The sequence below is a fragment of the Theropithecus gelada genome, chromosome 1, assembly GCF_003255815.1.
Source record: "Theropithecus gelada isolate Dixy chromosome 1, Tgel_1.0, whole genome shotgun sequence".
NCBI classification, from domain to species: Eukaryota; Metazoa; Chordata; class Mammalia; order Primates; family Cercopithecidae; genus Theropithecus; species Theropithecus gelada.
Genome location: NC_037668.1, coordinates 117101697 through 117128735, shown reverse-complemented (window position 1 = coordinate 117128735; position 27039 = coordinate 117101697). Strand labels below are relative to the sequence as shown.

The window sequence follows — 27039 nt, the reverse complement described above, 5'->3', positions numbered from 1 at the left end:
GTCCACTCAGAGTTTACAAAAAAAAAAAACATTTACCAGGTAGACACTTAATAAACAAAATAAGCACTTGAAGAAAATTCTTTGAAAACAGACCTAGGGACATCCACCTGCATGCATCTTTTGCACAGATTTTGTTAAGAAAAGGCCAGATCTAAAAATGTATTGTCAAGAAACAAGTAAACCAAAGCATACATCCCTAGGTATTCTAAACAGAGGTTTATGTGGGGTCCATTTAGAGTGACTGATGCAAATACCAGTTGTAGAAGCGTTAATCTAAATCTTTACTCGGCGACAGATTTCCTCTGTGAAGTCTGAGCATTTTGCATTGCCTCCCAAATCTTTTGTCAAGCTCTTTCCATCTTTAATTGTAGCAAAACACGCGGCCTCAATTCTTGCAGCATGGTCAAAAAGTCCTATGTGGCGCAACATCATCACAGGACTGAGCAGGAGGGCTCTGGGATTCGCCATGTCCTTGCCTGCAATGTCTAGAACCGTCCCATGAATCGACTCAAAAATTGCAACCCATTGGCTCCAATGTTGCCACTCGATGTCACACCAAGACCTCCGATCAATCCTGCCCACAGGTCACTAAGGATGTCTCCTTACAAATTTGGCATAACAACAACATCAAATTGGGAAGGATCTTGTACCATATTCAAACATACTGTATCAAGGTACATCTCATTAAATTTAATATCTTTACAGTTTTCTGCAACTTCCCTGCATTTTTGTAGAAAAAGCGCGTCTAACATCTGCATGATGTTGGCTTTGTGCACCGCCGTGACGTTCCGGCGGTTGTTCCGGGCATACTCAAAGGCAAACTCAGCAATGGGCTTGCTCGCCCCCTCCGTAATGAGCTTGATACTCTGCACAGCTCCATCAATGATCACATGCTCAATTCCACTGTATTCTCCTTCTGTGTTCTCTCGAATGGTCACAATATTTACATCGGTGTAAGGGGTTTTATAGCCTTCGATAGAGACACATGGTTGGACATTTGTGTAAAGGTCAAATGTTTTGCGCAGCGGTAAATTCATAGATGGATGACTGGCTGCTATTGGGGTCTTCAAAGGGCCTTTCAAGCCCATCTTGTTCTTATCCATGGACTCTTAACCTCCGAAGGGATCATCCACTTTCCTCTGGGTCCTTGAATGGCAGTGACGTTCCACCCCTCCCACTGAATAGATGCTTAGGCAGCATCAAAAATCTTCATAACTGCAGCTGAAATTTCTGGGCCAATTCCATCTCCTGGAATTAAAGTTACTGGCTGAACAACACCAGTAAAACCTCTGGTCACCTGTTTTGGGTTGTGGAATACCCCCAGCAGCGGAGAGACCTTGGAGAGCCATCCCTTCCCCTCCTGGCTCCGCAGAGACAGACCCCTTCCAATTTTAAATGCTCTTCTTAAAATGCAGTTCTTGAAAGTTCATCTGGAATGTTCCACATAATGGCCATTGTAATTCTAAATTACTTTTGGTGTAATTTCCCATCAATTGAGAAGTGTGCATGAGATGGACCATAAATACAGCTGGCCAGAGTCCCAGAAGAAAGATTATTCTGGCATGCCTTTAAATTTGGGTATCTTATTTTGTTTCTCATTAATCTCTGAAGAGAAAAAAATAAAATCCTATGAATCTGGTTGGGAATGTCAGAAGTTTGGACTGGTGTTTTGTTTTACAATGTACCCAGTCCAGGGTATTTGTTTTAGTTGGTGGACAATCATTGCCTTTATTGTCCAACCCATGACCACATTTGCCCTGTTGTATGGAAATTTTCTTAAGTGTGGCAGATGCTCTAATGGTAACCTTGCCTACCCATGGCCTGTTTACCTTCACACAAAATACTTCATCTTCAGAGACTGGAGTCCCTCATTAATGATGGCACTGCCTTAACTGGTTTAAATTGGTCAACCCATGCCTACTGTTTGGTACATTTATTTTTGCTCTTGGCAGATGTTCTGAAGTAAGAAAATACTCAATTCACCAAAATTTTAAATCAGGCAGGCAGACCAAACAAAATATTAAACCAGGCATGCAGAAGTAATAAAACAAAACAAAACAAAACAAAACAAAAAGTACTCACCAGAAGGACAATGTTCTTATCTCATGAAGGGCTTGCCAGAAAAGACAAAGTCGTTTTTAGGCTAAGAAGGGATTCAAGGCTTTTGTGTTTGAGGTAACCTTATCCAAATAAGATCCTGAACCAGACAAAAAGAAGGGATTTTAACCCAAGGGGAGACTCAACACAGTAGAAAAGGTCAGATGTGGAAACGAACAGATCAAAGGGCTCAACAACGGAATACCACTCATGGTTTCAGGGGCTGCTGATCATTCCAAGATGAGCTCACTTTAGATCCTACTTCTGATGCCAGATTATGTCAGGCTAAAGTAACAACAGAGAAAGTAGCTCTCCAAAGGAATGAGTTTATTTAAGAATGAGCAGGGGACCATATGCATACCAATTCAGGTATGCACACTCTAATAAATCATAGTTTAGTTGAGACAGTGGGAAACTTTAAAGATAAAAAGGAGAAGTACACGCATGGTGTTTTGAAACAAAAGTTTATTTGTTTACAGGAGCTTACTCACAGGACTTAATATGTGTACTGGCTGTTGCTAAGAGAGAGTCTTCACAGAAGGGACCCTGATTGCAGGGACTCTGATTGCAAGTTAGACCACTTGAAGTTTACAGTTAAGACTGGCTATTACTGGAAAGATGTCCTCAGAATATTAGCCTTTGTTGCGAGGTTGTGGATTGGCAACATCTTCAGTGGCAGTTCCCATCACAGGAAAGTGTGCACGAGAGCTTTTCCTTCATGGTCTGCTGACTTCATTGCATTCAAGTTTGGCATTTTGATGCTGACAACTTTCACACTTTCAGCCTTTAAAATTCTAGAACTCTTTTACTAGTCCGAGGTATAACTTTTTAATTCCTGCAGTATTCTCATACCTCATGGATTTTCTTAAATATTTTGCTGATTTTTGTCATCATCCATCTGAAACACTTCAGTGGGTTCCATTACTAACAAATCTGGTCTACTTGGCTACATACTCAGGAGTTCAAATCACAGATTCCTCAACTAAATTTCAAGATTTTATTCTCACTACTCCACTCTTGGAAACCATTTCAACAGACCGTACTAGAGTGGATGCTTTATACTGTCCTTTCCATGTCAGAATCTCCTCCATTTGGATATCCTTCTGTTCAGGTGGCACCCGCATAAGGAAAAAGAGTCACTACATGAAGATGAGCCCAGCACTTGGACCTCTTGTCTCAGCCCTCTCCCTAATTTTACTTATGAATGCATGCTTTTTTCTTCCTCTTGAGCGTTGCATAAAAATACACAGGTGTCTTAGTCTGTGTCTGCCACTAGGACAAAATACATTACACAGGGTAATTTGTAAATAATAAAAACTAATTTCTCACAGATCTGGAGGTTGGGAAGTCCAAGATTAAGGCACAAGGTGATTCAATGTCTAGTGAGGGCTTGTTACTCACAGAGGGGGTTTCCCATTGTCCCCAAATGGCAAAAGGGGCAGAAGGAACAATCAAATTCTCTCAAGGTCTTTATATATATATATACACTTTAAGTCCAGGGATATATGTGCAGAATGTGCAGGTTTGTTACATAGGTATACACGTGCCATGGTGATTTGCTGCACCCATCAACCTGTCATCTACATTAGGCATTTCTTCTAATGCTACCCCTCCCCTAGCCCCCATCCCCCAACAGGCCCCGGCGTGTGATGTTCCCCTCCCTGTGTCCATGTGTTCCCATTGTTTGACCCCCACTTATGAGTGAGAACATGTGGTGTTTGGTTTTCTGTTCCTGTGTTAGTTTGCTGAGAATGATGATTTCCAGCTTCATCCGTGTCCCTGCAAAGGACATGAACTCATCCCTCAAGGCCTTTTATAAGGGCATTAACTTTATTACTGAGGACATGACCTTTCATGACTTAATCACTTCTGACTTCTTTTTTATTTTGAGACGGAGTCTCACTCTGTTGCCAGGCTGGAGTGCAGTGATGCAATCTCGGCTCACTGCAATCTCTCCGCCTCCTGGGTTCAAGTGATTCCCTGGCCTCAGCCTCCCAAGTAGCTGGGACTACAGGTGCGTACCACCATGCCCGGCTAATTTTCTGTATTTTAGTAGAGACAAACTTTCACCATGTTGGCCAGGATGGTCTCTATCTCCTGACCTCGTGATTTATCTGCCTCGAACTCCCAAAGTGTTGGGATTACAGGTGTGAGCCATTGCACCCACCCCACTTCTGACTTCTTAATATCATCATCTTGGGGTTTGGTTTCGGACTTCACTGAAGTTCCAACGTATGAATGGGGGATTGGAGGGATTAACGTTCAGACCATAGTAACAGGTTAATAGAGTTTACATTAATTCTGTAATATAACTTATTTGAGCCTATGCTTAGATATGAAGTGAATAGGGGACCCAAGTACCTTCTGAGAAAGTCATTTATATAAATAAGGATTTGATTGATTTCTTTGCTGAAATGGAAGCAACCCATTTCCCCTGCCGGAAACTTACATTCCTATACATTTAACTGGTTTAGGCCTTGTCTGCCTGGATTCTGCTGTCACTATATGTTGTTTCTCCTCTTCCCTTGAAGGCTTCCCTCTGGGCTGCACAGTGAAGTCTGAAACCAAAGGCATGTGGTGTGTGCCCCACCCCTCTAAGTCAAACCACACCCTGATCCTTCTGGACACGGAGGGCCTGGGTGATATGGAAAAGGTAAGACAGAGCCATAGAGAAATCTTCTTTACCCTTTGATTCTCTTTTTATGTTTTTATGCATAATATCAATCCAACTTCTCTGGCCTATTCCTGAATCACAAATCTGATTATGGAAACAAAGCTAAATTTCATTTCTGGGAACTTACTTTCTGGGTAAGCTCAAATATTTTGAAGTATTAGTGATAGATCTTCTTATTTTTAACAGTTGGATGAATCATAAAATTTAATAAATACTTACTGCATAGCAGAAGTCTAGGGCTGTGTGCTAAATACAGAATCCTGAATTTCAAAGCTCTATGCTAATCAGTGAACCAGGTAAATGCTCAGAGCCTAGTGGCGAAGACAACATTGTGATCATTTAGAGTGCTTAGATGCTGGAAGTGAGGGCCTAACCCAATGATACAATTTAGGAGAAAGCTACCTGGAAGACGCTGTAACCGGTGGGATTAATGGGTGCTACTAGTTAAGGTGTGTGGGGTTCGTAGGCTTGAAGGTAGAAATCAGGAAAATAGAGTTTCACTGAAATAATCTATTTTTAAATGCATAGAAAAGCACCAGCTAGCCTGGCACGGTGGCTCACGCCTATAATCCTAGCACTTGGGGAGGCCGAGGCGGGTGGATCATCTGAGGTCAGAAGTTCGAGACCAGCCTGGGCAACATGGTAAAACCTTATCACTACTAAAAATGCAAAAATTAGCCCAGCGTGGAGGCGGGTGCCTGTAATCCCACCTATTCAGGAAGCTGAGGCAGGAGAATCGCTTGGACCCGGGAGGTGGAGGTTGCAGTGAACTGAGATCATGTCACTGCACTCCAGCCTGAGTGACAGAATGAGACTCCGTCTCAAAAAAAGAAAAGAAAAAAGAAAAAGAAAAGAAAAGCACCAGCTATACCAGGAACATTTATAAAAGTTTTTGCCCAATTTACAGGGGCAGGCAATGTAAGCATCACTGACTTCTAGAAGAGCATGAGCTAGCCCCACACAAAAATTTGCAAATTGGATAATTCTAGATAATTTTGCTTTATAGTATTAGGTGCTGTCTTTTCCTTTATTTATATTAGTCTGAGTATAAACTGAAAATAGAATTAGTCAGAAACGACAGAGGGATGTTACCACTGACCCCACATATACAATATTATGAAAACCTCCATGCACATAAATTAGACAATCAACACAAAATAGACAAATTTGTTGACAAATACACCCTCTCAAGACTTAACTAGGAAGAAATTGAATCCCTGAACAGACAAATGATAAACTCTGAAATTGAGGCATTAATAAATAGCCTACCTACCAAAAAAAAAAAAAAAAAAAAAAACCCGAAACAGATGGATTAATAGCTGAATTTACCAGATGTACAAAGAAAAGCTGGTAGCATTCTTACTGAAAATATTCCAAAGAATTGAGGAGGAGGCACTCCTCCCTAACTCATTCTATGGGGCCAGCATCATCCTGATACCAAAGCCTGGAGAGATACAACAACAAAAGAAGAAAACTTCAGGCCAATATCCTTGATGAACATCACCGCAAAAATGCTCAACAAAATACAGGCAAACTAAATCCAGCAACCCATCAAAAAGCTTATCCACCATGACCAAGTAGGCTTTATCGCTGGAATGCAAGAATGGATCAACATATGCAAATCAATAAATGTGATTCATCCCATAACAGAAATAAAGACAAAAACTACACAATTATCTCAATAGATACAGAAAATGTTTTCAATAAAATTCAAAGTCCATTCATGGTAAAAACTCTCAATAAACTAGGTATTGAAAGAACATAGCTCAAAATGATAAGAGCCATATGTGACAAACCCACAGTCAACATCATACTAAATGGGCAAAAGCTGGAAGCATTCCTATTGAAAACCAGCGCAAGACAAGGATGCTCTCTTTCACCACTCCTGTTCAACATAGTATTGGAAGCCTTGGCCAGGACAATCAGGCAAGAGAAAGAAATAAAGGGCATCCAAATAGGAAAAGAGGAAGTCAAACTATCCCTGTTTGCCAACGACATGATTTTATGTCTAGAAAATCCCATAGTCCCAGCCCAAAAGCTTCTTAAGCTGATAAACAACTTCAGCAAAGTCTCAGGATACAAAATCAATATGCAAAAATAACTAACATTCCTATACACCAACCACAGTCAAGCTGAAAGCCAAATCAGGAACAAACTGCCATTCATAATTCTACTTAGGAATACAGCTAACTAGGGAGGTAAAAGATCTTTCCAAGGAGAACTACAAACCACTGCTCCAAGAAATCAGAGATGACACAAATAAAAGGAAAAACATTCCTTTCTCATGGAGAGAAAGAATCAATATTGTTAAAATGGCCATACTGCCCAAAAGTAATTTATAGATTCAATGCTATTCCTATTAAACTACCATTGAGATTATTCACAGAATTAGAAAAGAACTGTTTTTTTGAGACGAAATGCATTTCAAAACCACAATGAGATACCATCTCACACCAGTTAGAATGGTAATCATTAAAAAGTCAGGAAACAACAGGTACTGGAGAGGATGTGGAGAAATAGGAACACTTTTACACTGTTGATGGGATTGTAAACTAGTTCAACCATTATGGAAAACAGTATGGCGATTCCTCAAGGATCTAGAACTAGAAGTGCTATTTGACCCAGCCATCCCATTACTGGGTATATACCCAAAGGATTATAAATCATGCTGCTATAAAGACACATGCACACGTATGTTCATTGTGGCACTATTCACAATAGCAAAGACTTGAAATCAACCCAAATGTCCATCAGTGACAGACTGGATTAAGAAAATGTGGCACATATACACCATGGAATACTATGCAGCCATAAAAAAGGATGTGTTTGTGTCCTTTGTAGGGACATGGATGCAGCTGGAAACCATCATTCTTAGCAAACTATCGCAAGAACAGAAAGCCAAACACCGCATGTTCTCACTTATAGGTGGGAACTGAACAATGAGATCACTTGGACTTGGGAAGGGGAACATCACACACCGGGGGCCTATTATGGGATGGGGGGGAGGGATTGCATTGAGAGTTATACCTGATGTAAATGACGAGTTGATGGGTGCTGACGAGTTGATGGGTGCAGCACACCAACATGGCACAAGTATACATATGTAACAAACCTGCACATTATGCACATTTACCCTAGAACTTAAAGTATAATAATAAAAAAATTAAAAACAAAATAAAATATTTTTTTTAAAACCTGTTTTTAAATAATTCATATGGAACCGAAAAAGAACTCAGGCGAAAAATAGCCAAGGCAATTCTAAGCAAAAAGAACAAAGCTGGAGGCATCATGCTACCCGACATCCAACTATACTACAGCGCTACAGTAACCAAAATACGTGAGACTGGTACCAAAACAGACACATAGACCAATGGAACAGAACAGATAACCCAGAATTTAAGACTGCACACCTACAACTATCTGATTTTTGACAAACCTGGGGGAAAAAAAAAAAAACAAGCAATGGGGAAAGGATTCCCTATTCAATAAATAGTGCTGGGATAACAGGTTAGCCATATGCAGAAGATTGAAATTGGACCCCTTCCTTTGACCATATACAAAAGTTAACTCAAGATGAATTAAAGACTTAAATATACAACCCAAAACTATAAAAACCTTGGATCTTGACCATATCATTCAGGATATAGGCATGGGCAAAGATGTCACGATGAAGATGCCAAAAAAGCAATTGTAACAAAAGCAAAAATTGACAAATGGGAACTAACTAAACTAAAGAGCTTCTTTACGGCAAAAGAAACCATCAACCGAGTATACAGACAACCTAAAAAATGGGAGAAAATGTTTGCAAACTCTGCTTCTGACAAAGGTCTAATATCCAGCATCTTTAAGGAACTTAAACAAATTCACAAAAATAAAAATAAAAAGTGGGCAAAGGACATAAACAGACACTTTTCAAAAGAAGACATACATGCAGCCAACAATCATATGAAAAAAAAGCTTAATATCACTGACCATTAGAGAAATGCAAATCAAAACCACAATACTATCATGATCACACCAGTCAGAATGGCTAGTATCAAAAAGTCAAAAAATAACAGATGCTGGCTAGGTTGTAGAGAAATAGGAACACTTATCCATTGTTGGTGGGAGTGTAAATTAGTTAAACCATTGTTGGAAACAGTGTGGCAACTCCTCAAAGACCTAAAGACAGAACTACCATTTGACCCAGCAATGCCATTACTGGATATATACCCAAAGGACTATAAATTGCTCTATTATAAAGACACATGCACGTGAATGTTCGTTATGGTGCAATAACAAAGACATGACATCAACCTAAAGTCCCATAAATGATAGACTAGATAAAGAAAATGTGGTACATATACACTATGGAATACTATGCAACCATAAAAGAAGAACAAGATCATTTGCAGGGTATGGATGGAGCCAGAGGCCATTATCTTTAGCAAATAGATGCAGAAACAGAAAACCAAATACCACATGTTCTCACTTACAAGTGGGAGCTAAATGATGAGAACACATGACACATAGAGGGAAACAACACACATTGGAGCCTATCAGAAGGTGGACAATGGGAGGAGGGAAAAGATCAGGAAAAATAGCTAATAGGTACTTGGCTAAACACCTGGGTGATAAAATAATATATGCAACAAACCCCCATGACACAAGTTTACCTATGTAACAAACCCCTGTTTTGCAGTATGAAAGCCAAAACAAACTAATTCTATTTTTTTCAAAATAAATTTTTTAAGTGTTGTTTTTAAGCATTTGGAAAGGAAAGAAAGAAGCCTTTATTGTGACCAAATTAATTTTTTTATCCCCTCAATTTCTAATTTTATTTATTTACTAAATACATATAGCACTATGTGTCAGGCACTATTCTAAGCACTCTATAAATAATAACATGTTTAATCATACAATGACCCTATAAAACATGTACTATTATTATCCCTACTTGTCATATAAGGACACCAAGTAGAGAGAGGTCGAGTAACTTGCCCATGGTCACACAGTTACCAATGGTCAAGCTGGAATTTCAGCCAGGCATCCCATCTGTGAAATCTGTGTTCTTCCCTTTGCTTCCTCCCTAAGTGAAAATTAATCTCATTTTAAAATCTTCACAGATGAGGAAGTTGTTATATTTTTTTCATTTTTTTAAATTATACCTTAAGTTGTAGGGTACATGTGCACAACGTGTAGGTTTGTTACATATGTATACATCTGCCATGTTGGTGTGCTGCACCCATTAACTTGTCATTTACATTAGGTATAACTCCTAATGCTATCAATCCCCCCTCCCCCCATCCCATGACAGGCCCCAGTGTGTGATGTTCCCCACCCTGTGTCCAAGTGTTCTCATTGTTCAATTCCCTCCTATGAGCGAGAATATGCAGTGTTTGGTTTTCTGTCCTTGCAATAGTTGGCTGAGAATGATGGTTTCCAGCTTCATCCATGTCCCTGAAAAGGACATGAACTCATCCTTTTTTATGGCCGCATAGTATTCCATTGTGTATATGTGCCACATTTTCTTAATGCAGTCTATCATTAATGGACACTTGGGTTGGTTCCAAGTCTTTGCTATTGTGAATAGTGCCACAATGAACATACGTGTGCATGTGTCTTTTATAGCAGCATGATTTATAATCCTTTGGGTATATACCCAGTAATGGGATGGCTGGGTCAAATGGTACTTCTAGTTCTAGATCCTTGAGGAATCACCACACTGTCTTCCACAATAGTTGAACTAGTTTACAGTCCCATCAACAGTGTAAAAGTGTTCCTATTTCTCCACATCCTCTCCAGCACCTGTTGTTTCCTGACTTTTTAATGATCACCATTCTAACTGGTGTGAGATGGTATCTCATTGTGGTTTTGATTTGCATTTCTCTGATGGCCAGTGATGGTGAGCATTTTTTCAAGTGTCTGTTGGCTGCATAAATGTCTTCTTTTGAGAAGTGTCTGTTCATATCCTTTGAACACTTTTTGATGGGGTTGTTTGATTTTTTTTCTTGTAAATTTATTTAAGTTCTTTGTAGGTTCTGGATATTAGCCCAATGTCAGATGGGTCGATTTCACAAATTTTCTCCCATTCTGTAGGTTGCCTGTTCACTCTGATGGTAGTTTCTTTTGCTGTGTGGAAGCTTTTTAGTTTAATTAGATCTCATTTGTCTATTTTGGCTTTCGTTGCCATCGCTTTTGGTGTTTTAGTCATGAAGTCCTTGCCCATGCCTATGTTCTGAATGGTATTGCCTAGGTTTTCTTCTAGGGTTTTTATGGTTTTAGGTCTACCATTTAAGTCTTTAATCCATCTTGAATTAATTTTTATATAAGGTGTAAGGAAGGGATCCAGTTTCAGCTTTCTACATATGGCTAGCCAGTTTCCCAGCACCGTTTATTAAATAGGGAATCCTGTCCCCATTTCCTGTTTTTGTCAGGTTTGTCAAATATCAGATGGTTATAGACATCTGGTGTTATTTCTGAGGGCTCTGTTCTGTTCCATTGGTCTATATCTCTGTTTTGGTACCAGTACCATGCTGTTTTGGTTACTGTAGCCTTGTAGTATAGTTTGAAGTCAGGTAGCATGATGCCTCCGGCTTTGTTCTTTTGGCTTAGGATTGTCTTGGCAACGTGGGCTCTTTTTTTGGTTCCATATTAACTTTAAAGTAGTTTTTTCCAATTCTGTGAAGAAAGTCATTGGTAGCTTGATGGGGATGGCATTGAATCTATAAATTACCTTGGACAGTAGGGTCATTTTCATGATATTGATTCCTCCTATCCATGAGCATGGAATGTTCTTCCATTTGTTTGTGTCCTCTTTTATTTCATTGAGCAGTGGTTTGTAGTTCTCCTTGAAGAGGTCCTTCACATGCCTTGTAAGTTGGATTCCTAGGTATTATATTCTCTTCGAAGCAATTGTGAATGGGAGTTCACTCATGATTTGGCTCTCTGGTTTGTCTGTTATTGGTGTATAGGAATGCTTGTGATTTTTGCAGATTGATTTTGTATCCTGAGACTTTCCTGAAGTCGCTTATCAGCTTAAGGAGATTTTGGGCTGAGATGATGGAGTTTTCTAAATATACAATCATGTCATCTGCAAACAGGGAAAATTTGACTTCATCTTTTCCTAATTGAATACCCTTTATTTTTCTCCTTCCTGATTGCCCCGACCAGAACTTCCAACACTATGTTGAACAGGAGTTGTAAGAGATGGCATCCCTCTCTTGTGCTGATTTTCAAAGGGAATGCTTCCAGTTTTTGCCCATTCAGTATGATATTGGCTGTGGGTTTGTCATAAATAGTTCTTATTATGTTGAGATACATCTCATCAATACATAGTTTACTGAGAGTTTTTAGCATGAAGGGCTGTTGAATTTTGTCAAAGGCCTTTTCTGAATCTGTTGAAATAATCATGTGGTTTTTGTCTTTGGTTCCGTTTACATGATGGATTACATTTATTGATTTGCACCCCAGGGATGAAGCCTATTTGATTGTAGTTGATAACGCTTTTTGATGTGCTACTGGAGTCAGTCTGCCAGTATTTTATTGAGGATTTCTGCATCGATGTACATCAGGGATATTGGTCTAAAATTCTCTTTTTTTATTCTGTCTCTGCCAGGCTTTGGTATCAGGATGATGCTGGCCTCATAAAATGAGTTAGGGAGGATTCCCTCTTTTTCTATTGATTGGAATAGTTTCAGAAGGAATGATACCAGCTCCTGTTTCTACCTCTGGTAGAATTCTGCTGTGAATTCATCTGGTCCTGGACTGTTTTTGGTTGGTAGGCTATTAATTATTGCCTTAATTTCAGAACCTGTTATTGGTCTATTCAGAGATTCAACTTCTTCTTGGTTTAGTCTTGGGAGGGTGTATGTGTCCAGGAATTTATCCATTTCTTCTAGATTTTCTAGTTTATTTGCATAGAGGTGTTTATAGTGTTCTCTGATGGTTGTTTGTATTTCTGTGGGATTGGTAGTGATATCCCCTTTATCATTTTTTATTGCATCTATTTGATTCTTCTCTCTTTTCTTCTTTATGAGTCTTGCTAGTGGTCTACCGATTTTGTTGATCTTTTCCAAAAACCAGCTTCTGGATTCATTGATTTTTTGAAGGGTTTTTTGTGTCTCTACCTCCTTCAGTTCTGCTCTGATCTTAGTTATTTCTTGCCTTCTGCTAGCTTTTGAATGTGTTTGCTCTTGCTTCCTTAGTTCTTTTAATTGTGATGTTAGAGTGTCAATTTTAGATCTTTCCTGCTTTCTCTTGTGGGCATTTAGTGCAACAAATTTCCCTCTACACACTGCTTAAATGTGTCCCAGAGATTGTGCTCCGTTGTGTCATTGTCCTCATTGGTTTCAAAGAACATCTTTATTTCTGCCTTCATTTCATTAGGTACCTAGTAGTCATTCAGGAACCAGTTGTTCAGTTTCCAGGTAGCTGAGCGGTTTCGAGTGAGTTTCTTAATCCTGAGTTCTAGTATGATTGCACTGTGGTCAGAGAGACAGTTTGTTACAATTTCTGTTCTTTTACATTTGCTGAGTAGAACTTTACTTCCAATTATGTGGTCAATTTTGGAATAAGTGCAATGTGGTGCTGAGAAGAATGTATATTCTGTTGATTTGGGGTAGAGAGTTCTGTAGATGTCTATTAGGTCTCCTTGGTGCAGAGCTGAGTTCAATTCCTGGATATCCTTGTTAACTTTCTGTCTCAGGGATCTGTCTAATGTTGACAGTGGGGTCTTAAAGTCTCCCATTATTATTGTGTAGGAGTCTAAGTCTCTTTGTAGGTCTCTGAGGACTTGCTTTATGAATCTAGGTGCTCCTGTATTGGGTGCATATGTATTTAGTATAGTTAGCTCTTCTTGTTGAATTGATCCCTTTACCTTTATATAATGGCCTTCTTTGTCTCTTTTGATCTTTGTTGGTTTAAAGTCTGTTTTATCAGAGACTAGGATTGTAACCCCTGCTGTTTTTTGTTTTCCATTTGCTTGGTAGATCTTCCTCCATCCCTTTATCTTGAGCCTATGCGTGTCTGTGCATATGAGATGGGTCTCTTGAATACAGCACACTGATGGGTCTTATCTCTTTATCCAATATGTCATTCTATGTCTTTTAATTGGAGCATTTAGTCCATTTACATTTAAGGTTAATATTGTTATGTGTGAATTTGATCCGACATTATGATGTTAGCTGGTTATTTTGCTTGTCAGTTGATGCGGTTTCATGTTAGCATCAATGGTCTTTACAATTTGGCATGTTTTTGCAGTGGCTGGTACCAGTTGTTCCTTTCCATGTTTAGTGCTTCCTTCAGGCGTTCTTGTAAGGCAGGCCTGATGGTGGCAAAATCTCTCAGCATTTGCTTGTCTGTAAAGGATTTTATTTCTCCTTCACTTATGAAACTTTGGCTGGAGATGAAACTCTGGGTTGAAAATTCTTTTCTTTAAGAATATTGAATATTGGTCCCCACTCTCTTCTGGCTTGTAGAGTTTCTGCTGAGAGATCCACTGATGGACTTCTTTGTGGGTAACCTGACCTTTCTCTCTGGCTGCCCTTAACATTTTTCCTTCGTTTCAACTTTGCTGAATCTGACCATTATGTGTCTTGGAGTCGCTCTTCTCAAGGAGTATGTTTGTGGCTTTCTCTGTATTTCCTGAATTTGAATGTTGGTCTTCCTTGCTAGGTTGGGGAAGTTCTCCTGAATAATATCCTGAAGAGTGTTTTCCAACTTGGTTCCATTCTCCCCATCACTTTCAGGTACACCAATCAGACATAGATTTGGTCTTTTCACATAGTCCCATATTTCTTGGAGGCTCTGTTCGTTTCTTTTTACTCTTCTTTTCTCTAAGTTTCTCTTCTCGCTTCATTTCACTCATTAGATCTTCAATCAGTGATACCCTTTCTTCCACTTGATCAAATCAGCTACTGAAGCTTGTGCATGCATCACATAGTTCTCATGCCATGGTTTTCAGCTCCATCAGGTCATTTAAGGTCATCTCTACACGATTTATTCTCATTAGCCATTTGTCTAATCTTTTTTCAAGGTTTTTAGCTCCTTTGTGATGGGTTTGAACATCTCCTTTAGCTCGGAGAAGTTTTTTATTACCATTCGTCTGAAGCCTTCTTCTCTCAACTCATCAAAGTCATTCTCCATCCAACTTTGTTCCATTGCTGACAAGGAGCCATGTTCCTTTGGAGAAGAGGTGCTCTGATTTTTAGAATTTTCAGTTTTTCTGCTCTGGTTTCTCCCCATCTTTGTGGTGTTATCTACCTTTGGTCTTTGATGATGGTGATGTACAGATGGGGTTTTGGTGTGCATATCCTTTCTGTTTGTTAGTTTTCCTTCTAACAGTCAGGACCTTCCACTGCAGGTCTGTTGGAGTTTGCTGGAGGTCCACTCCAGACCCTGTTTACCTGGGTATCACCAGGGGAGGCTGCAGAACAGCAAATATTGCAGAATGGCAAATGTTGCTGCCTGATCCTTCCTCTGGAAGCTTTGTCTCAAAGGGGCACCCAGCTGTATGAGGTGTCAGTCAGCCCCTACTGGGAAGTCTCTCCCAGTTAGGCTACTTGGGGGTCAAGAACCCACTTGAGGAGGCAGTCTGTCCATTCTCAGAGCTCAAACTCCGTGCTGGGAGAACCGGTACTCTCTTCAAAGCTGTCAGACAGGGACGTTTTCTCAATTTTCCTTTTTTAAACTTTTATTAAGTTTCATGGCATTTCATTAAGTTCAGGGGCACCACTGAACTTAAAATAAAATATTTTAACTTATTTATTTTATTTTATTAAGTTTGGGGGTAAGCCTGAACTTAAATTAAAAGTTCAAAAAAAAAAAAAAGAAAAAGAAAATAGAGGCCAGGAGCGGTGGCTCACACCTGTAATCCTAGCACTCTGGGAGGCCAAGGTGAGTGGATCACCTGAGGTCAAGAGTCCAAGACCAGCCTGGCTAACATGGTGAAATCCCATCTCTACTGAAAATACAAAAATTAGCCGGGCATGATGGCAGGTGCCTGTGATCCCAGCTACTTCGGAGGCTGAGGTGGAAGAATCACTTGAACCTGCGAGATGGAGGTTGCAGTGATTGCACCATTGCACTGCAGTCTGAGCAACAGAGCAAGACTCCATCTCAAAAAAAAGAAAATAGAATTAGTGTGTTTTGGCTTTCATACTGCAAAAATTACAAATGTGTGTGGGGTCTCATTTAGAAACAGTGAATTTAAGGATACAGTTCTTAAGTTATCAATCATCATTTCAGTGTACAACAAAGATGAAATATTGATTTGAAATAGATTGTAATGTGCGTAAACTTTTTTATTTGCAAAAGTATGACTGTTCAAGGAACCAAAACATACAAATATATACATGCTTGATGGAAGCAAAATTACTTGTTGGCCTTGGAATTTGTGGATTTGGTCAGCATTTAATTCTATTTAAGGGACCTTCACGTCTTGCCCTGAATAGTATTTCTAGCCTTGTCTTCTCCACATACCTATTCACTCATTCAGTTGAATTAAATAACTGTAATACCATTATATGATCATACCCTAAAATTTTTGACTTGGATTCTGTTGAGTCTTTCACCTTTTTAATTCTTTCATTTCCACAAGTTCTCATTTTATGTAATCCTTAACGTCCAGCTCTTTTCAACCTACTGCCATCTTATTCTAGTTAGACACAGTAACTTCTTGCTCGAACTCACAGAGCATTTGTTTCTCTTTATTTTTCTTCCTTCCCACCTCCCATTTTTTAGATTTTTGTTTGTTTTGTTTTTTACATTATGACTTTGGTTCCACTCCCTGCAGAAATTATCATCTTGGTTGCACTTTTATGTTGACAATGCTATCTGCCACTCCTGAAAGTCATCTTCTTGTGATTATGGAACTTTGCATCCACAAAACCAAAGGCAGCATCTGCATTTTGTATGTAGCTGAACAATTTTTGGTGAATTTGATTGATTAACATTTGCATTCCTAATATAGCCATGATTGAGAAAATCTGCCGAAGGATTATTGTTCACTAATGACTTCATACTTACTATGCTTTAGGCACTGCATCAAATATTTTACACATTGACCATGTCAATTGCTACTTTTAATATGTAAAGAAAGTGACGCCCTGAGAAGATCAATATAAATGGCAAAAATACAGTTTGACTTTAACATGATCTTCAAAATTCATATTACATGCCTTACTATTCCGTTATATATACTACAGCTGAAATCGTGAATGGACAACCAAATGAATGAATTAATAAGTGAATAAATTAAAAGGAGACTCTTAAGTCCTAACAGTAATGTGCTTTCAAGTGTCACAAATAATATCAGATCAAGTTTGGAAAAATTTAAATTTATTGCATACAAAAAGTGGAGAGCATCGTTCAGGAGACTTCAAACCAAGATGTTCTCCTTATAATGGTTACAGCACAATTGATAAAGCATAATGGAAGAAGTATATTTACTTATCATGTGATTGGGTATTATACATTAACAACATTTTTACGGAAAATAGAGATGCTTACGCTGCTTTTTCTATAGCTAATTTATTTAATTTCACCAAATCATGCTGACAAGCATATAAAGCTTATATGCTTTTCCTTTAGACACAGCATTTTGGGAAATGCTTTCCTTTAGACACAGCATTTTGGGAAAACTGCAATGACTTAAGTTTTGGTTACATGGACACAAATAGTTGACCTTGAGATGTATCTAAACTGTGGCTTCCTTTTTTCTATTTCTTTAACACTAGAGTGACCCTAAGAATGACTCGTGGATCTTTGCCCTGGCTGTGCTTCTAAGCAGCAGCTTTGTCTACAACAGCATGAACACCATCAACCACCAGGCCCTGGAGCAGCTGCAGTATCCTTCCGGGAAGTGAAGAGCAGGTTTTATGGAGTTTAGGGGAATGGAAACTGATACTGTGTCTTCTTTGCTGTGACTCAGTTGTCCTGGTTGAGTAAGAAAAGACACAGAGCAAAAGGGAACGTGTATAAAACTTGTTTCTAAGTGAGATGTGGAAACGATGGTGTAGGGTGCTACTCCTTCCTTAGCTGAGATCCCAGCTACGTGATTGAACTAACAGAGCTAATCAGGGCAAAATCCTGCCCCAAACCTGATGAAGTTGAGGACTCCAGCGAGTTTGTGAGTTTCTTTCCAGACTTTATTTGGACTGTTCGGGATTTTACCCTGGAGCTGAATTTAGATGGACACCCCATCACAGAAGATGAATACCTGGAGAATGCCTTGAAGCTGATTCCAGGTATCAGAGCATAGCCTAGATGGGAGAAGGTTCAGTAGTGGGTGGGCTCAACTAGGACCTGCTCTTCAACACCTGACACAAATTTTTATATTGGACCTGACTGAGGCCCTTGCTCGTGGTGGTTGGTGATTGACAAGTGATTATGATTTTTGTGGTTATTTTTACTTGAAATTTCCCAGAGGCTGAGGTTCAAATTCATTGAGGAAATTTAAAACTCAAAGTTCTATCAAATGATTTTAGACCAATAAGTACTGTGAAAAATATATTAAGGATTACAATTAATATTGTCACATCCTAAGACTCATATATTTGTGTTACTTATTAACTTCAAGTTCTCCTCCTATTCTATTTGGAGAAAATTACCTAATAAGTTTGGAAGCTCGTAAACGCAGAATCACAAGAAGTCAAATGATCAAATTTTGGAAATATATTTGACTCGGTCTATTTTATTAGCCTGGATAGTTATATCCTTTAGAGAAAAAGGAGATTTGTACAGTTAATGATTCAGGAAATTAAAAAAAAAATACACTGACATGTGCTTCCAATAGGACTGTCAAACCCTTTATTTTACTGTTTTCATAACATCACCTACTTCATTCTACAGTCTCATATAATCTGTTGTCAATCTATTATACGTTTGTTAAACAGATTATATTTAGCAGAGTGGATACCTGCTGGCACCTACAATCAATATCCATGTTTGTTCATTTGTTCATCCTTTCAACAAATATTTGTTTTGAATAACTGATACATGCCACAGAATCCCTCTGCAAGACAATGTTAGACCTAATATAATCTGACCTGAGTATTTTCTGTCTCTTTCCGACATTTTCCCCAGCCGCATCTTGTCCTTGTTTCTAGCATTACTTTATTTTTAAGCCCTACATTTCATTTCTGACATGGGGACAGTAAGATTGAGAAAGTCCATGATGCTATGTAATATTAGCCAGAAACAGGAAGAAAAATATGACAGGACCTCTTTTCTATATGGATTCTATTTTAAAACATCAAATACGTAGAAACAGAGAATAGAACAGTGGTTACCAGGGCACGGTGAGGAAGGAAATGAGGACATGTGGGTGAAGGGTACAAACTTGAAGTTATATAGGGTGGGAAAGTCTAGGGATCTAATATACTACAGGAGAACTATCCTTAACGATATTGTATTTTACATTTAAAATTTACAGAGATTAGATTTTAGGTACTCTTACCACAAAAAAAAGGGATGAAAAGTATAGAAGGTAATGGATATATAATTTGCTTACTTAGTAGTAATTTCACTATGTACATGCACATCGAAACTTCATGTTATAACACCTTAAATATATACAACTTTTAAAGAAAGTACTTCTTATCATATTTTAGTTAATCATAATTCAGCAAACATTTAAAAAATCATCAGTCTACCAGACATCATACAGCGGCTGAGGAAACCAACCATAAATTCCTTCACTTGAGGTGGATGCCTTCCCTTCCTTTCCAGAAGTAACTTTCTGACTCTGCTTTGTGCAGAAATTGACTTTTCATAACTCAAGTAGATTAGCATAAGTTTGGTTGCATGAGAGGTTTTGTTGCATAGATTCACAGACATGAGAGACTGTAGTGGTTGATGCAAGGAACTTTGGAAATGAAAATCTTCAGGCTCGCTTAAAAGCTGTTCTTCAGTAGTCACTTTTTTCACTAATTCTGCAGGCAAGAATCCCCAAATCCAAAATTCTAACAAGCCCAGGGAGTGGATCAGGCATTTCTTTCCAAAACGGAAGTGCTTTGTCTTTGACCGGCCAACAAATGACAAAAATCTCTTACTCCATGTTGAAGAAGTACCCGAAGACCAACTGGATAGTAATTTTCAAGTGCAATCAGAAAACTTCTGTTCTTATATCCTCACCCATGCAAAGACCAAGACCCTGAGGGAGGGAATCCTTGTCACTGGAAACCGTGAGTCTATTTCCCTATATGGGTGTTTATTGAGGCCTACTGTATCTCAAAAACTAGTAAACTATGCTTATAAGCACGAACAGCTGGTAAGGAGATAACATCTGTGTTACGAGGTGTGGGATAAGTGAAGGATGTTTTTCTCAGTGAGGGTATAAAAGATGTGTTGTGAATTTACACAAAACAGAAAGTAAGTAGCATGTCATGAGTTTCTGCAAGCCTAATGAGATTTTGAGACACAAAATTCAGCATAATCTTATAAACAAAGCTGGCTTCATGAACATGTTACCTGTGCAGTCTTTTAGTGCTCTGTACAGAAAAGAGCTTCTCACAGGGTTTAATGTTCTGGCACTCTCTTAAGTGTTTTTATAAAGGCACCTGCGTTTACATTCAGAATCATGATCCACAAATGATATAATTTACTTTGCTGAATAAATGTTTTTAAATTTTTACTTAAGCAGAAAAGTATTCTTTTTCAAGAAACCCTTGCTCCATATTGTTTGTGATTAGTAATTAACTTTGTAATGTGATGAGTTGGAGAACAAAATAGAAAGAATAAATAGGAACAACAGGGACGTTATTGTAAGAAAGTGGCTTCGTAAAAAGTAGTAGTAGTAGTAGTAATAGCAGAATTAAAAGAAGGAGAAGGAGGGAAAATTCATGTTAAATGGAATTTTTTGTGATTTTTAGAATGATGATACATACCACTTGTAAAACAATGAGTGAAAACTTTCTAACTATTCCCTAAATTTTCTAAATCATTCAGGGCTGGGGATACTGGTGGAGACCTACCTGGATGCCATCAACAGTGGAGCGGTTCCTTGTCTGGAGAATGCAATGGCAGCTCTGGCCCAGCGTGAGAACTCAGCGGCCGTGCAGAGGGCAGCTGACCACTACAGCCAGCGGATGGCCCAGCAAGTGAAATTCCCCACAGACACGCTCCAGGACCTGCTGGACGTGCACACGGCCTGTGAGAGGGAAGCCATTGCAGTCTTCATGGAGCACTCCTTCAAGGATAAAAACCAGGAATTTCAGAAGAAGCTTGTGGTAATCTTCGTATTTTTTTTTTCTTGATTCCTGCCTCTCTGGAATGATACTTATAGCCCACCTTTTTAATGCCATGGTTCATCTCTTTCTCATGGTAAAGGGAGCTTGGATTATTTTATGTGACTGAACTTAATGGGCTACAGTTTTTGATTTTTCTAAAATATGGGAAATTTATTAATTTTCTATCATATATAAGAAATTATGATTGTAGCCCATTTAACAACACATTTATACAACATACTAACTACAGTTAATAACAATGTATTGCATTATTGAAAATTACTAAGAGAGTAGTATTTAGAATGACAAATATTGGAGCTAATATATATGTTACTTAGCTTTAGTAATTTCATAATCTATACAAGTTAAACAGAATTCTTAACTTGTACAGATTATGTTACATTTCATGTTACATTTCAAAATAACATGATGTAAGCATTATGCATATACAATTTTTGTTTTTTTATTTTCTAAAAAGGTAAAATAAAGAAGCACTTGCCTGACTCTGAGTGTGAAAAAATGCATAAGCTCACAGCTCTGTAAGTCAGAAGTTCTTTTTAGGGCATCTGTGTGCTCCCCTCAGTGTATCACAAGCTGAAAACAAGGTGCTGATTGAGCTTACTTCTTACCTGTATGCTCAGGGGAACCTCTCTCCATCTTCAAGTCAGCAATGATGCATCAAATGTTTCTCTTGTTTCTAATCTCTCTGGCTTCCTCTTCTGCCTCAAGGTAAACAAAAAAGCTCTGCTTTCAAAGAGCTCATGTGATATGGTAATTCTTACATACTTTCTTGAGTATACTCAGTACTACTTGAATACTCTCCATTTCTAAAAGTCAACAGATATCATATAATGTTACCTAAACACTGGAGTACACTCCATCGTATTAATAAGCCCAGGGACTATGGAGAGTGTGGAAACTTCGGAGGGGAAATCCTGGGAGATATCTTAAATCTGCCGTTGGCACTGTTATTGAATAACCTTCTTTCAGTCTGTCTATTACCAGTCCACAAGTGACAGAAATCTCTTAGTACATATTGAGAAAACCCAGATGCAATCATAGCTTACAAGTGTAAGCAAAAAATAATAATGTTCCCATATCTTCACATGTTAAGATCCCTTTTGGAAGAATTTCAAAAGAGTTCCAAGCTCTGTTCAGAGTACAATCAAGTCATTACTGGGATGTGATTGTACCAGAAGGGTTGATTTTCTGTGTACACATTTTATCCATAGCAATCCGTGCTCTCTAAGGACACTATTACTGCCACAACTGAATTGTCCCTTGCTTATTTTTCATAGTTAGATCACCGTTGATCATCTTTTGCTGAAGGAAAGATAGAGTTCATGAACTTTCCACAGGCCATGCAGAGAACTGATTCAAACTGGAATTAAAACAAGTCTTCTGACTCTTGGTCTACACCATATCTCAGTCCGCTCTGAGGCCATCAGAATACTTCTTCCAAGAGGATCACAGTTGGACCTTCCCTTCTAACAGCTTCTTTCTACTGTTTTTTCCCCTACACTTTTCTGGCAGGACACCATGGAGAAAAAGAAGGAAGACTTTGTGCTGCAGAATGAAGAGGCATCTGCCAAATACTGCCAGGCTGAGCTTAAGCGGCTTTCAGAGCTCTTGATGGAAAGTATTTCAAGAGGAACTTTCTTTGTTCCTGGAGGGCACAATATCTACTTAGAAGCAAAAAAGAAGATTGAACAGGACTATACACTACTGCCCAGAAAAGGAATTAAGGTGAGGAATAAGGGCAGAAGGGAATGGATGACAGAGGATAGTCAGAGGGTCCTTGTTGCCCCTTCTGAAAATCTAAGAACAGAGCACCATTTATGGACAAAAAGTGAAGCACGGCAATACCTTGATGTTTTAAATCTTAAAATCCACAATTATTTAGCTACTCTTACTAAAACAGAACTATTTTTTTCCCAAAGAGGATTTAGAATCAGAAGTCCAGGTGAAACAAACCATTTCTTTTATTTATCAAATAATGTGATAGTTTTTGTGCTAAATACAGAAAATACACTATGAAAGGAAAAGCTTTGTTTTCAGAAGTTTATGGTCTTACACAAGATGGACAAATTAATACTCAATTGGATATGGAGTGTTTATGCTTATCATACTGGTATACATTGATAGTGATGATGATGATGGTGATGATCAACAGAAAGGTTCATAGACATTGAGCATTCATTTTGTGTATCAGATATTGTTTTAGGTGATTTTGTTGGATTATCAATTTCATTCTCAGAATAATGTAAATTAGTTACTACTATCTTCCGCATAGGCAATTGAGAAATGTTAACGCACGAAGAGGCTAATAAAGTTCCTAAGATGACACAGTCAGCAAGTGGTGGAGCTGATGGGCTGATCTATGTACTTAAAAGCCATTGGAAACTCATGATTTTTCTTTTTGAGGAAACTGTCCTGTGTTCTATGATGACTATACTAATTCATGTTCCTTCCAATGGTGTCTAAGCGTTCCCTTTTCTCTACATCCTTGCCAACGCTTGTTATCTTTTGACTTTTTGGTAATCATCATTCTGTGTGAGGTGATATCTCATTATGGTTTTCATTTGCATTTCTCTGAAGTTTAGTGATGCAGAACATGCTTTCACATACTTGATGGTCATTTAAATGTCTTCTTTTGAGGGATGTCTGTGCAGGTCTTTTGCTCATTTTTTTAAAATCAGTTTTGTTGTATTTCATTTTGTTGTGTTGCTATTGAGTTATATGAGCTCCGTATATATTTTGGATATTAAGCACTTATCAGATATATGGTTTGCAAATATGTTCTATTCTGTATGTTTTTTCTTTTTTCCTTTCTTTTTTCTATTGAGTGGTAACTTAGTTTGATGTAGTCCCGCTAGTTTCTTTTAGCACTCGTTGCCTATGCTATTGGTGTGAAATTCAAAAATATCATTGCCAAGACCAGTGTCTAGGAGTATTTCCCAGGTTTTCTCTTAAGAGTTTTACAGTCTCTGATCTTATGTTTAAATCTTTAACGAATTTTTAGTTGACATTTGTGTGTAGTACAAGGGTTCCGTTTTCCTACCACCATTCCACCATTTATTAAAGATACTACCTTTTTCTCTTGGTGTACTCTTGGCACATGTTTTTTTAAAGTCTTTGCCTGTAAACATGTGGGTTTGTTTCCTGGCTCTCTATTCTGTTCCATGGAGTTAGATGTCTGTTTTTATGCCAGCATTGTGTTACTTGATACCTTTGTAGTAGATTTTGAAGTCAGATAGTATGATGCCTTTGGCTCTGTTTTTCTTGCTTTGGCTATTTGGGGTCTTTTATGGCTCCATGTGAATTTTATAATTGGTTTTCTTACTGCTGTGAAAAAACAGCATTGGAATTTTGATAGATATTGTGTAAATCTGTAGATTTTTTAGATAGTATGAACATTTTAACAATATTAATTTTTCCAATCAATGTACATGGAATATCTCTCCATTTACTTTATGTCATCTTCAGTTAATTTCATCAGCATTTTATGATTTTCAGTGTACAGATCTTTCACCTCTTTGGTTACATTTATTCCTAAGCATTTTATTATTTTGATGCTATTATAAATGTGATTGTTTTCTTATTTTTTCATATAGTTTGTTCTTAGTGCATAGAAATGCAGCTGAATTTGTATGTTAATTTTGTATCCTCCAACTTTACTGAATTTATTAGTTTAACAGCTATTGGTGGACTTCTGGTTGTATTTCGGAAAGAACTAAAGTCACTATCTCAAAGAGATATTTTCACTCCCATGTTCATTGCAGCATAATTCACAATAGCCAAGACATGAAAACAACCTGTGTCCATCCACAAATGAGCAAGTGAAGAAAATGTGATATATATGCATATCTATATGTAAATATAGATATATAAAATAAGGTATTATTCAGCCTTAAAAAGAGAAATTTTACCCCTGGCGACAACATGAATGAACCTGGAGGACATTATGCTTAGTGAAATCAGCCATTCTTAGAAAGACAAATACTGCATAACGCACCTTCATGTGAAATTATTTAAAAAGAGTGAAAGTTGGCTGGTCACAGTGGCTCAGGCCTCTAATCCCAGCACTTTGGGAGACTGAGGCAGGTGGATCACAAGGTCAGGAGATTAAGTCCATCCAGGCCAACATGGTGAAACCCTGTCTCTACTAAAAATAAAAAAATTGGCCTGGCATGGTGGTGCATGCCTGTAGTCCTAGCTACTCAGGAGGCTGAGGCAGGAGAATCACTTGAACCTGGGAGGCGGAGGTTGCAGTGAACTGAGATCGCGCCACTGCACTTCAGCTTGGCGACAGAGCGAGACTCCATCTAAAAAAAAAAAAAAAAAAAAAAAAAATTAGTGAAAGTCACAGTAGAATGGGTGGTTACCAGGGGCAGAGGGGTGGGAGGAAAGAGGAGATAGTGGGCAGTAGGTACAAACATTCAGTTATAAGATGAATAAGTTCTGGATGCCTAGTGTATAGCCCGGTGACTATAGTTAAAACAATGTACTGTATACTAGAAATTTGCTAAGAGAGTAGGTCCCTTGTGTTCCCACCACACACGCACAAAAATAGATAGCTACATGAGGTGCAAATATATTAGCTTGATAATAGTAACCATTTCATAATGTATACATATATCAAAATATTGTGCTGTTCCTCTTAAACATAATTTTTATTTATCAATCAACTTCAAAAAACTTGTAAAACAAAATTAGAAATTAGCCTATATTATTAAAAAAGGAAAAAATAGCAGATACTGGTGAGGTTGTAGAGAAAAGGGAGTGCTTATACACTGCTGGTGGGATTGTAAATTGTAAATTCCCCTGTGGGAAGCAGTTTGGAGATTTCTTAAAGAACTAAAAATACAATTATTATTATTATTATTATTATTATTAAACTCAGCAATCCCATTACTGGGTATACGCCCAAAGGAAAATAAAACATTCTATCAAAAAGACACCTGCACTCATATTTTATCACAGCACTATTCACAATAGCAAAGACACAGAATCAACCTATGTGCCCATCAACAGTGGATTGGATTTTAACAATGCGGTGCATATACACCTTGAGACACTATACAGCCATAAAAAGAATGAAATCATGTCCTTTGCAGAAAAATGGTTGCAACTGGAGGCCATTATATTAAGTGAATTAATGCAGAAACAGAAAACCAAATACTGCATGTTCTCACTTGTAAGTGGGAGCTAAACAGTGAATATACATGTACATAAAGATGGTAACAATATACACTGGGGAATACAAGAGAGAGGAGGCAGGGAGGGGAGTAGGGTTGAAAAACTATCTTTGGGGTACTATGTTCACTATCTGGGTGACTGTTTTGACTGAAGCCCAAACCTCACTATCATGCAATATAGTCATGTAACAAACCTGCATGTGAACCCCATTGATTGAGTTGGGTTATTTGTCCCCACTCAAATCTCATATTGAATTGTAATCCCCAATGCTGGAAGTGAGGCCTCGTGGGAGGTGTTTGGACCATGGGAGCAGATCCTACATGGCTTGCTGCTGTCTGCGTGATAGTGAGTTCTCTGGAGGTCTGGTCATTTAAAAATGTGTGGCACCTCCCCCAACCACTCTGTCTCTTGCTTTCTCTTGCTCCTGCTTTTGTCATGTGACATGCAAGCTCCCGCTTCACCTTCCACCAGGAGTAAAAGCTTCCTGAAGCCTTACCAGAAACCATGTTTCCTGTAAAGCCTGCGAAACTATGAGCCCATTAAACTTCTTTGCTTTATAAATTGCCCCTGAACTTAAAATAAAAGTTAAATAAAAAAAAAATTAAATGTAGATCCTAACTCTAAACCTAAATCATTATTGCTCACTCACCCTACAACAGTAGTGTCCAAAAAACTATTTTAAATACAGATCAGATGAAAATAAATAGCTACTTGTAATTCTCCTTGGAAAGATATGTATATCAAATCTGAGTATGATTTTTTACTTCATAAGTCCCTACCAGTTAAAGAGAAAAAAGGGCTAAATTCTGAACTGCAAGGTCTTTTGCATTCTCAGAACCAAGCCTAGTACAGGTCAGGTAA

The 27039-nt window shown here is 38.3% G+C and overlaps 1 protein-coding gene and 1 pseudogene across 3 annotated transcripts in view; one reads left to right on the top strand and one right to left on the bottom strand.

Moving 5' to 3' along the window:
* LOC112611288 (guanylate-binding protein 7) overlaps positions 1-27039 on the top strand; it is a 103423-nt gene that overhangs the window by 66163 nt on the left and 10221 nt on the right. Inside the window, exons 3-8 of one of the 2 annotated variants that reach the window (XM_025364973.1) lie at positions 4629-4750; positions 17488-17597; positions 17801-17997; positions 19690-19935; positions 20699-20979; positions 22513-22725. In XM_025364973.1, the coding sequence (XP_025220758.1) occupies positions 4629-4750; positions 17488-17597; positions 17801-17997; positions 19690-19935; positions 20699-20979; positions 22513-22725 (1169 nt within the window). The remainder of the gene's footprint in view (positions 1-4628; positions 4751-17487; positions 17598-17800; positions 17998-19689; positions 19936-20698; positions 20980-22512; positions 22726-27039) is intronic. The other variant, XM_025364964.1, reaches the window with a different exon arrangement.
* LOC112611316 lies at positions 22-1342 on the bottom strand (annotated as a pseudogene). Its single transcript, XR_003116631.1, has one exon. The product of XR_003116631.1 is annotated as an isocitrate dehydrogenase [NAD] subunit alpha, mitochondrial-like (transcript).